The sequence below is a fragment of the Saccopteryx bilineata genome, chromosome 10, assembly GCF_036850765.1.
Source record: "Saccopteryx bilineata isolate mSacBil1 chromosome 10, mSacBil1_pri_phased_curated, whole genome shotgun sequence".
Lineage (NCBI taxonomy): Eukaryota > Metazoa > Chordata > Mammalia > Chiroptera > Emballonuridae > Saccopteryx > Saccopteryx bilineata.
Window position 1 is genome coordinate 13,237,682 of NC_089499.1, and position 11,371 is coordinate 13,249,052.

Sequence of the window (11,371 nt, forward strand, 5' to 3'; positions counted from 1 at the left end):
AAAAGTGAGCACCGCCTGGTCTCACTCCCTGGCACCCGCGGCCCCGGGGATGTCAGAAGGAAGGGCCGGTTCTGCCAGGTAACAGAACACCTGCACGGCCTGAGACCTGCAGCCTGGGCAAAGCGCCGCCTCCGCCTGTGCCCTGGTTGGTCCCCGAAGCCACACACTGGCCCCTTCCCAGCCTAACTGCCAGGGTCTCTGGCTCTGGGCGGCAGAGGAGGGGCTGGTGTGATCCATCCCACCACCTCCTTCTGTGACTGGAAGCTGATGACAAGCAGGGTCAGAAATAACCCCACGGTCAGCTCCCGCCGGCCACCTCTCCCCTCCCCTGTCCTCCATTCCCAGAAAAATCCTGAGCCCTGAGTCAGAGGGAAGAGCCCAAAAGTAAACACGGGCCCAGAGAACCTGCTATGAAAACCACAGAGCCATTCTGTGGAATTCTCTGATAAATCCGGCACCTAGTGAAGAGTGGAGGCCTGGAAATTCAGGCGCCTTTCCCTGGAACCCAGCAACCCTCAGGGCTGGTGGACTCAGGGCTGCAGAGGGGGGAGTATTAGTGCAGAGGGGGGGGGGAGAAAGGGGCGCTTATCTGGGGGGTACCCAGGTCAGAAGCCGAGGAGGAGGGGCCAGCCTGCCCTCAGGGGCTCCTCAGGCCCAGTGGACACACACTCATCAGGAACAGACAGAGGCCAGTCAGAGGAAGAGGTGGTGGTGGGGAGGAGGGGTCACAGGGAAAGGGGGCAGGGCCATCCAGGTGGCAGATACCCCTCCTTATTCACTTCCTCAAAATAGTCTGGGACACACGGGCGCACCGCGCCCGCCACGCTGAGTCACCGAGCCCTGTCCTCAGATCAGGCTTCGATGAATGAAGCCCTCCCCTCACTCCTCCTCCTCCCCTCCCAGCAGAAAGGACGTGTAACCGATTCCCCAGGATGGAAGAGTGACTTCCACAAGCCCTAAAAATAACTGAACCACTTCATACTCTGAACTTAGCCTCTCCCGCCCGCCCGCCCCCACCCTGGCCCACCCCCTGGCCTGCGTGATAAAGGCAGCTGCTGGGGCTGGCAGGGGACAGAGACCCAGAGCCAGGACAGCGAGAAGGCATCTCACGGAACCAGCCGAATAGAACCAGCCCCGAGCAAGAAGCCTGAGAGTCACGACAGGCCCCTGGTCGCACCTGCCACAGACCCGAAGCACCCTGCCAGCCAAGCGGGACCATCAGGTGAGTGACCTGCCCTTTGTCTTTCTGGGACAGGACTGGCTGGCCAGGCGGGAGTCCCCCCTGGACCTTCGGAGGGCTCTCAGGATAGCAGGCAGGAGGGGTGGCAGACAGAGGTGGAGGGAACATGCATCTGGACGTCGGCAAGGGGAGGGGTCTCTGATATACAGATTCCATGAGGAAGTTAAGGGAAACTTAGCGTGAGCCCCAAGGGGAGCTCTCGGAGTGGCGGCCACAGGCCTGAGGCCTACAGAAGAGGCAAGTTCCTGCCAGTCTGAAAAAATCCGGAACGGCATTCAGGAGGCGGCAGCCTGGAGTTCGGCATTTAAAATGCAGGTGTAGCGCTCCCCAGGCTCGGGGCTTCCTCCCGGGGAGGCCCGGTGTCTGGGGGCAAGAGGGAGAGAGGAGAAGCGGGAGGGCGCGTGGGTGGAGGGTGGGAAGCTCTTCCAACTCTGTTGCTAGGACAAGCCCGTGCCCAGCTGTTGTGGGTGAAGGTCCTGACATAGCTGGCCCCAGGAATGTCCCCAGGCCCGGCCTGAGCCCAGCTCCCCGCACCTCCTGACCTAGGACTCTGCCCTCAGGCCGTCGTCCTGCCCGGTGGGAAAGCCCTGCGGGCAGCTCTGGGGCCCACAAGGTGGGGAGCTGAGATCTGAGTGTGCCCAGATGTAGAGCTTGTAGTGGGACTGGGCCAAGGAGAGGCAGGCCGGGAACCGAGGTGGGGTCCCCCTGCAGGGCTGGCCAGCCCGAGGGGGCCAAGCTCTGGGACACTTCTTGGGGCTCAGGCCCTCACCCTAAATGTGGTCCCAGTTCTGAGTTCTGCCCTCCCCTGAACCGCCTTCCCTGCCTTCTAGAGACGTAAGCTCAGGCCAGGCAGGGGCAGGTGTGGGAAAGCCGGGGCTAGGGGAACCTGCTTCAGGCCTTGCTACCCCTTTGTGGAGCCTCCTGGGACAGCGCCTTTCTCCTCCGTGGGCCTCGGTTTCTCCATCTGAACAATGAGGGGGTCAGGCTCAGTGACCTCTGAGGGTCCTTACATCTGACTCCGTGATTCTAACCGTCTGTGACCATAACAGGGATCCTGGAGATTCCTGGGGGTGGCGGAGGGGTGGAGTTGGTGGCCTTGTACATGCCATCTGCTCAGGCCGCAATGGTGGTGACAGGATGGGGAGGCAGGGACAGGCACGGTCTACCTTTGGCAGGGGGTCCTCATTAGAACTCAGAGACTAAAGGAACCCCCCCCCCCCCTGAGTTTGTGCTGAGACTCAGGTAGAAGGCTTTGGCATTCACTGGCCCCGGGGTCCTGATGGCCTTGGTGGGCAAGCAGGTCTCTGCTCCCCCCTTCCGAGGCGGCCATAAGGAGGAAGCCCTGCTCCCTCCTGCGGCCACTGTCCCTACACTTCCCCTCAGCCCCACGCCCCTTTGGCCACTACAGGGTTCCAGGCCCCAGCACTGGTTGTCCTGCAGGCCAGGGCCTGCCACCAGCTCAGGAGGCAGGGGCAGGGTCCGGGGGCCCAGGGAGGAGGAGAGGAAGCAGGCCGAGGCGCCCCGGTTCCCACCGGCATAGGCGCCCTGGTTCCCACCGGCCGAGCCTGCACCTCCCCAGGGCCCCGGGGCTGCCGAGCTGAGACCAGGATCTTGGCTATATTTAGCACTGAGTGTGGAGCGGAGCAGCGGGTCAGGGGCAGCAGGAGGGGGCACGTGCTTCTCATTCTTTCCCTGCTGGCCTCTGGGAACTGCTAGTACACCTGTCACAGGACAGATAAGACATGGTGGACAGAGACCAGAGAAGGACTTAAGGGATGGAGGCCATGGAGGGGGCAGGGGTGAGCGGGGGGTAGGAGGCAGTGCCTGGGGGAAACTGACCGACATGAAGGGGGAGAAAGGAGAGGACCACGGGGCCAAAGCTGTGCCCACAGCACACAGTGGGGACCGAGTCTCCTTGAGCGAGGGGCAGGGCTGTCTCTGCAGAGGGTCCTACTGCCACCCTACCTGCAGGTGTCACCCTAGCTCTCCTAGGGGAGCCTGCCGGGTAACAAAGGGACTCCACAGCAGATAAAGCTTCACACTCCCCCTCCTCTCATTTCTGGTTTGCCGAGCCCCAAATAGGGTCTAGGAACCCAGACCAGCACTGCTCGTTACTCATTCACCAAGACCTGACCCCTTCTGGGCCTCAGTGCCCTCACCTTTCATCCTGAGTGGTTGGGCTACCAGACCCCAGCTCAGACCTCTGAGTCCTGGGCTATAGCACAGAAACCCTACCTGGGGTTCAGGATCTGGCTCCGTCTGACCATGAGATACCCGGTGAGCCTCTACTGCTTCCGCTACAGCTACAGCATGGGCTATGGGCCCCTGCTCCGCCTCGCTGGGCCGGGGAAAGGTTGGAGAGTGAGTTGAGAGCCTGGGTAGAGGTTGGGCAAGATGCCCAGTGAAAGTGGCAAGCGCGCCCTCTAGTGTCATGAAAGGGAATTCCTTCTCCCTGGGAAATGGTCACCAGTTTAGGAAACTAACTGCCTTTCCCTGGCTGAGACCCCGAAAGTCAGGACTCCCTCCCTCAGACTACTTACCTGGGACTCCGCCAGGGAAAAGCGACTATGGAAAAGGAAAGCGAGGAGGGGGCGTGTCCAGTGGGCCTGCTGGAGGTCTGAGCATCCCTTGTGGGGCCGAAGGGCGGAGCTTCATGGCCCAGCAGTGTCCGCCTTGCTCAGGCGATTCTAGGGAAGCTAGGACCCACCTTGGTGGATGGCTCCCTAGGCCTTACATTTCAGATCTGTCACCCACTAAGCAAGCAGGTGGCTGAGCGAGACCCAAGTGAAGTCTGGAGAGAGCATGTCACCACAGTCCTGCTCTGTCCCTGGGCTCTGCTCTCTCTTCTTTCCCCCAACAGCCAGCCCCCCTCCCACCTAAGGCCCCAGACCGTCTTCATCTCTGCCTTTCTCTTCAGAAGGATGTCCGACGCCCAGACGCAGGCGGCTCCCACACCAGCCATCCCGGTGGCGACGGCAGAGGACCTGCCGCTCCCTCCCCCGCCGGCCCTGGACGATCTGCTGCTGCCTCCGCCCAAGGAGTCCTTCTCCAAGTTCCACCAGCAGCGGCAAGCCAACGAGCTGCGCCGCCTCTACAGACACATCCACCCGGAGCTCCGCAAGAACCTGGCCGAGGCCGTGGCTGAGGACCTGGCCGAGGTCCTGGGCTCCGAGGAGCCCACCGAGGGGGACGTGCAGTGCATGCGCTGGATCTTTGAGAACTGGAGGCTGGACGCCATCGGGAACCACGAGAAGGCAGCCGCGAAGGAGCCCGTGCCCAGCGGTGACGTGCAGGCCACGTCCCGCAAGTTTGAGGACGGCTCCTTCGCCAACAGCGTAGACCAGGAGCCGGCTGGACCCCGGCCATCCGGAGGGGACGTCCGCGCCGCCCGCCGACTCTTCGAGACGAAGCCGCTGGATGAGCGGACGGGTCAGGACGAGGCGCCGGGGGCTACGGCGAGGGAGCCTGCGGCCGGCGGAGACGTCCAGGGTACCAGGATGCTCTTTGAGACCCGGCCGCTGGACCGCCTGGGCTCCCGCCCTTCCGTCCAGGAGCAGAGCGCCCTGGAGCTGCACTCCGAGATCCAGGAGCTGAAGGGTGACGTGAAGAAGACGGTGAAGCTGTTCCAGACGGAGCCGCTGTGCGCGATCCGGGACGCAGAGGGCGCCATCCACGAGGTCACGGCCGCATGCCGGGAGGAGATCCAGAGCAACGCAGTGAGGTCCGCTCGTTGGCTCTTCGAGACCCAACCTCTGGACGCCATCAACCGGGATCCCAGCCAGGTGCGGGTGATCCGGGGGATCTCCCTGGAGGAAGGGTCCCGGCCTGATGTCAACGCAACTCGCTGGATCTTTGAGACGCAGCCCCTGGATGCCATTCGGGAGATCCTAGTGGATGAGAAGGACTTCCAGCCATCCCCAGACCTGCTCCCTCCTGGTCCAGATGTTCAGCAGCAGCGGCATCTGTTTGAGACCCAAGCACTAGACACTCTAAAAGGGGGAGAGGAGGTGGAGGCAGAAGCCCCACGCAAAGAGGAAGTGGTCCCTGGTGACGTCCGCTCCACCTTGTGGCTATTTGAGATGAAGCCCCTGGACACTTCCAGAGACAAGATCCAAGTGGGTCATCTGCAGCGGGTGGGCCCCCGGGAGGGTGAGGGGCTTCTGTGTGAGCATCTACCCAAGGATGGCTCCTCAGCACCGCCCCTCTCTCCAAGTGCCCCCCAGAAGGACAGGGTGAAGGGAGATGTAAAGACTTTTAAGAACCTTTTTGAGACTCTTCCCCTGGACAGCATTGGGCAGGGCGAGCCTTCTACCTCCAGGAATGTGTGCAAAGTAGAAGGAATTGATTCTGCTGGGCAGTCCCAGGACACAGGGTCCCTGGTATATGCCATGCAGGATGGCAAAGGCCACCTCCATGCCCTGACCTCTGTCAGCAGAGAGCAAGTAGTTGGAGGTGACGTGCAGGGCTACAGGTGGATGTTTGAGACACAGCCCCTAGACCAACTGGGTCGAAGCCCCAGTACTGTTGACGTGGTGCGGGGCATCACCCGGCAGGAGGTGGTGGCTGGAGACGTGGGCACTGCCCGGTGGCTCTTCGAGACCCAGCCCCTGGAAGTGATCCACCAGCGGGAGCGACAAGAACGACAGGAAGAAGAAGGAAGGAGTCAGGCAGGGTCCCAGCCTGAGGCACTCCCCAAGGGAGACGTGCAGACCATCCGCTGGTTGTTCGAAACATGCCCAATGAGTGAGTTGGCGGAGAAGCAGGGGTCAGAGGTCACAGATCCCACAACTAAGGCCGAGGCACGATCCTGCACCTGGATGTTTGTGCCCCAACCCCTGGATGGGTCAGCAGGCTCCAGGGAGCAACATCTGCAGGTTAGCCAGGTCCAGGCTGGAGAAAGACAGACCAACAGACATGTCTTTGAGACTGAGCCTCTGCAGGCGTCGGGCCGTCCCTGTGGAAGGGGGCCCGTGAGATACTGCAGCCGGGTGGAGATTCCTTCTGGGCAGGTGTCCCGTCAGAAGGAGGTTTTCCAGGCCCTGGAGGCAGGCAAAAGGGAAGACCAGGGATCAAGGGCAATCCCTGAGCCCATCCCTGCGGGCTCTGTGCACAAGTTCACCTGGCTCTTTGAGAACTGCCCCATGGGCTCCCTGGCAGCTGAGAGCATCCGAGGGGGCGACCTCCAGGAAGAGCAGCTCATGGACCTGTCAGACGGGGCACTGGAGAGACAGGAGACCGCAGCCGAGGGGACCCTGCGGACTCTGCACGCCACACCGGGCATCCTGCACCATGGAGGCATCCTCATGGAGGCCCGAGGGCCAGGGGAACTCTGCCTTGCCAAGTACGTGCTCCCGGGCCCAGGGCAGGGGGGCCCCCATGTACGGAAGGAGGAGCTGGTGTCTGGCGAGCTCCCCAGGATTGTCCGCCAAGTGCTGCACCGGCCGGACGTGGACCAGCAGGGGCTGCTGGTTCAGGAGGACCCAGCGGGCCAGCTCCGGCTCAAACCACTGAGGCTTCCAGTCCCAGGCAGCAGCAAGAATATCGAAGATCTGGACATGGAGTTACAGCAGTTGCTAGCTTGTGGCTTGGGTACCTCAGTGGCGAGGACTGGGCTGGTGATGCAGGAGACAGAGCAGGGCCTGGTCTCACTGACCGCCTACTCCCTGCAGCCCTGGCTAACCAGCAGGGCCCCTGAGAGGACCAGTGTGCAGCTGCTGGCCAGCTGCATAGACAAAGGAGACCTGAGCGGCCTGCACAGCCTGCGGTGGGAGCCACCGGCTGACCCAAGTCCGGTGCCAGCCAGCGAGGGGGCCCAGAGGCTGCCCCCGAGCGAGAGCATCATTCACATTCCCCCACTGGACCCCAGTGTGGGGACGGGGCATCTGAGAGGCCCCAGGGCCACTCCCTGCCCCCCACAGACCATTGGAAAGGCAGCCCCTCTGGCTGGCAAAGAAAAGCAAGAAGAAGACAGTTGCACAGGTCAGAAAGGGATGGAAGCTTTGGGAAAGTCAGAAAAAATGACAACACCCGCAGCGTCCAGGGCTCCAGACCTCCAGGCCGCCATGCAGGGTCTGCGGCTGGCAACAGCTGAGGCCCAGAGTCTGTGCCAGCAAGTTCTGGACAAGCACAAGCAGGGCCTCGCCCCTGGCGCCACCTCCACGCCCTTCCAGGTCGGTCTTCAGCCAGCGCCGGCCACAGCCGCTGGGACTGCTCAAAGCAACACCAAGCCTGTGTCTGGAGGTGACTCCAGGATCCCAGCAGCCCCCAGAAAGGTCAGTGGGGAACCGAAAGTACTGCTTGGAGGGCCGCCTGGGGGGTGGGTGACTATTCAGGACGAAGTCTACACTGCTCACCCCCTGAGGACCCGTGACCTACCTGGGGGTATTCAGAGCCCGGAGGAGGAACACCCACCGCAGCGCAGGGGGTCGGCCCTCTTGGCCCAGGCTCCCAGCCCACTCCAAGAATGCCCAGGCCAGAGTCCTGGGCCAGGGTGGGAGGAGCCTGGAGGCTGCACACAGAAGGCCCAGGGGCCTCCAGAGACAGCTGGAGTCGGCCCAGGGGGCCGCCAAACGGCAGAGACCACCCTGAAGGCTGACTCTTTAGCCCATCACACTCCGGCCTCCAGACCTCAGGCTGCAGGTGCCCGCCCGCACTCCCATAATGCCTCTATTCCTCCTCCTCCTCCTCTCCCAGCTGCTGTGACAGGACCTGGCTCCCCAGCCCAAGCCCACCAGGATGAGGACTCCAGCCAGCAGGCCTCCACTCCCCTGCAAGACCCCCTTCTCCACTCCCACAGCAGCCCTGCTGGCCAGAGAAGCCCTGGGGAGTCGCAGACAAAGCCCTCGACACTAGAGCACACCGTGCCCCCAAGGAAGAAGCCCCAGCTGCCCCCCAAACCTGCACACCTAAGCCAGATCCCCCCTCCTCGGAGGCTGCCCAGACTCTCAGCTCTGTCTCCAAGGTCTTCCCAAGGAGAATGCAAGCAAGGTGAGACAGAAGCAGCCAGGCCTCAGCAGGCCAAGGTCTCCACCTCTACAGGCCAGAGACTCGTACCTCTGGCTGGATGTTCCAGTGGTCAGAGCCAGCCCAGCCACCAACATGGTCCCCGCAGCATGGTCCCTACGCCAACCAGGAGTCGGGCTGCGGACAGCAACGCCCAGACCCCTGAGACCCCCAAGCTTTCAGCTCTTGGCAGTGACCCCACCTCACCCCAGCAGGAGCCCAGCACCCCAGGAGAGAAGCCGATGGGAGGTTCTCAGCAAGGGGCCCCTGAGGGACCTGAGATTCTGCAGGGAAGCCAGCAAGAGCTCCAGGGCCTCCTGAGCCAGGTGCAAGCCCTGGAGGAGGAGGCCGCGAGCAGCGTGGACGTGCGGGCGCTGCGGAGACTCTTTGAGGCTGTGCCCCAGCTGGGAGGGGCCCTCCACGCTCCTGCTGCTCGCCGGAAACCCGAGGCCTCAGTGGAGCGGGCCTTCGGGGAGCTGACGAGGGTCAGCACAGAGGTTGCCCGGCTGAAAGAACAGACCCTGGCCAGGCTGCTAGACATCGAGGAAGCTGTGCACAAGGCCCTCAGCTCCATGTCTAGCCTCCAGCCTAAGGCTAACACCAGGGACCATTCCCAAGGACCTCCAAAGGACCACAGTGTCTACAAGGTCAATGTCATGGAAAGCAATAGAGCCAGGCCCAACTGCTCAGGCCAGGAGGTCAGAGGTCAAACGGCAGTCAAGAGCCAGACTGAGGTTACATGCCTTACTGAGATCCAGAGTCAAGCCAAGGTCAGAAATTACACAGAGGCCGGTGTTCAAGCAGTCTCAACCGCCCCTTCCGCCAGGAGGCTGGAGACATTGAGAGAAGGTTCCAGCCTCCCTCCAGTCACGCTGTCTAGCAGAGATTCACCCACTTCCCCAACCTTCATCTCCATTACATCAGCCACGAGGAGGCTTCCAGGGGCTCCCAGCCCCAGGACAGTCCGGATGTCTCAGTGAAAGCCTCAGACCTGGCCCAGGATGTGAGCCAGGCCCTGCTCCGTCAGAAACGTGTCCAAGACAAGGCTGGGGAAAAGGAGGTCACCCCGTGCTCTGGACAGCCCAAGCCTGCCCCTGCCTCAGCCAGCCCCCTGCCCAGCGGGTGGCAGAAAAGTGTCCTGGACCTACAGGCTGGGCCTGGTGGCTCCCAGCACGACGAAGCCATGAGAACTGTGACCGAGCAGTATGAGGAGCAGCATGGGCTCTCAGTCCACTCGTCCTCCACCACAGTCCCGGAGCAGGCAGGGCTGCCCGGGGGCCCAGGTCCCCACCTCGGGCTCCAAGCCTCCCCCTTGTTACGGCCGTTCCTGCACAGCCCGGCCGGGCTCAACGGGAGCCCGGTGGAAGCTGGAAGGTGCCAGTGTCCTGCGACCACTCCCAGCCCGCAGCCCAGTGAACTTCTCCACCTCCCACCAACAGGCCCTGTGCTTGCAAAGGAAGAGGAAAGATCGTGAACGCCCACCCGGTGGCCCGGACACCGGAGAAGGATGGGAACTCGCAGCTATTGTGGGAGTGTAATAGGTACAGACGCATCTGCTTCTCCAGCAGGACTGACCCACACACTGACATGCATGAGCCTGCGTGCCACTGCTCAAGACGGAGCCCCCCGGGTGACCCACCACCTTTAGCCTTTATTTCTTTTTATTATGGGTCAAAATGTTCTCGACCATCGGCTCCTTAGTTCCTGGAGAGGACAGGGCCAACTAGACACTGGATTGGGATCAGGCTGAGGTCCCCAGAAGGGCTCTGCTGCAGTCCCTTCGTCACCATCTCCATGGATCAGAGGGTCATCCTGGAAGCCCAAAGGTCACACAGACAAGGCTGGCAATCAGTAGTGTCCCTAGAAGCCAAAGGTACTGCCTCTCTGCCCCCACTGCCCCTCACTCTGCACCCAAATGGGAGGGAAACAGTCTGAATAAACCCAAGTTTTATTCTCGTCCTTTTGTGTCTGACTACATGTGCATCTGGGTCCCTAAAGTGGGAGAAAACAGCTCTAACTTCCAGGGACCCCGTTTTCCTGGTAACAGCAGTGCGGGAGGCTTGGAAAAGCCACTCTTTCTACTGTCTTGGCTGGGACCCAGGAAGTTCTGCCCACGCCCCTGCTCTCCTTATCCCTCTCGCCCACACACATACACTGCTGTCCCTTTACCTCTGGCCTCCCCTCCTGGTGGTTCTTGGACATCGTCCTGAAGTGGCATCTGACCAGAACCCTCCTCCCTAGTAGGACAGTAGCCTGCAGGCCCCGGAATATCTCTTCTCACCTTCAGGTGGAGTCCCTGTCTTGTTCATCCCAGTATCTCGAGTGCTTATCACAAGTGCCTAGAAGGCACTGCATAAACGTCAAATAAATGAACGCACAGATGAATGAACTGATTAAGTGAACTCTCAGATTCATCCAATTAACATTTATTGAGCACCTACTTCGTGACAGGTTTTGTTAAGGGCGTTAAGAGCAAGGCAGGATTTATCCTCATGGAACTTAGGTTTAAAGAGGGAAGCCAATGTGTTATAAGCAGATAAGATTGTTTTAGAGGGGAGCGATACTGTGAAGGAAATAAAAAATAAGGTCAGTCCAGGAGAAGAGGGATTGCAGTTACTACTAGCCCGGGTGGTGGGAGAAGGCCTCTCTTCCGACGTGACCTGAGATGACGGAGGAGCCTGTCCTAATGGCTGGAGGCAGCGGCGTAGGGGGAGGAGTGGGGAGAGGTGTGTGGATGGGTGGTGAGCACGTGGGCGGCAGCATGCACCAAAGATAGCAGCGGCTCCTGGGTGAGGCCTCGCCCGGTGCCCTGCACACCTGCTGCCACACCTGCAGCGGACGCCTGGGCCCCTCCTCTCCTCCTGCGGAGGGAGAGGCGTGGAGCTGGATCCCCCGCCCGCCGGCCGAAGGCGGAGCGCACCCCGCCCGGGCCCCGCCCCGGGCCCCGCCCCGGGCCCTGGAACCGCGTGGAGGCGGGGACTGCGCTCCCACCGCTGTCGCCAAGGAGACAATGACGTAACCCAGGCCGCTGGGTTCGGAATGTTCGGGCGGCGGCGACCGTTGCCGGGAAACGCCAGCAGGCGCGCAGCCAGGGGCCGGCTCGGCTCGGCAGTGTGCCGAGGCCAGTAC

At 61.9% G+C, this 11,371-nt stretch overlaps 1 protein-coding gene across 1 annotated transcript; it reads left to right on the forward strand.

The window, feature by feature from the left end:
- Positions 1–1,086: 1,086 nt before the first annotated feature.
- On the forward strand, positions 1,087–10,201 carry XIRP1 (xin actin binding repeat containing 1). Its single transcript, XM_066244766.1, is given in 4 exon segments — positions 1,087–1,222; positions 4,158–9,196; positions 9,199–9,609; positions 9,612–10,201. Coding segments are annotated over 3 exon segments (5,493 nt in total). The 5' UTR covers positions 1,087–1,222; positions 4,158–4,161; the 3' UTR covers positions 9,659–10,201.
- Positions 10,202–11,371: the final 1,170 nt, after the last annotated feature.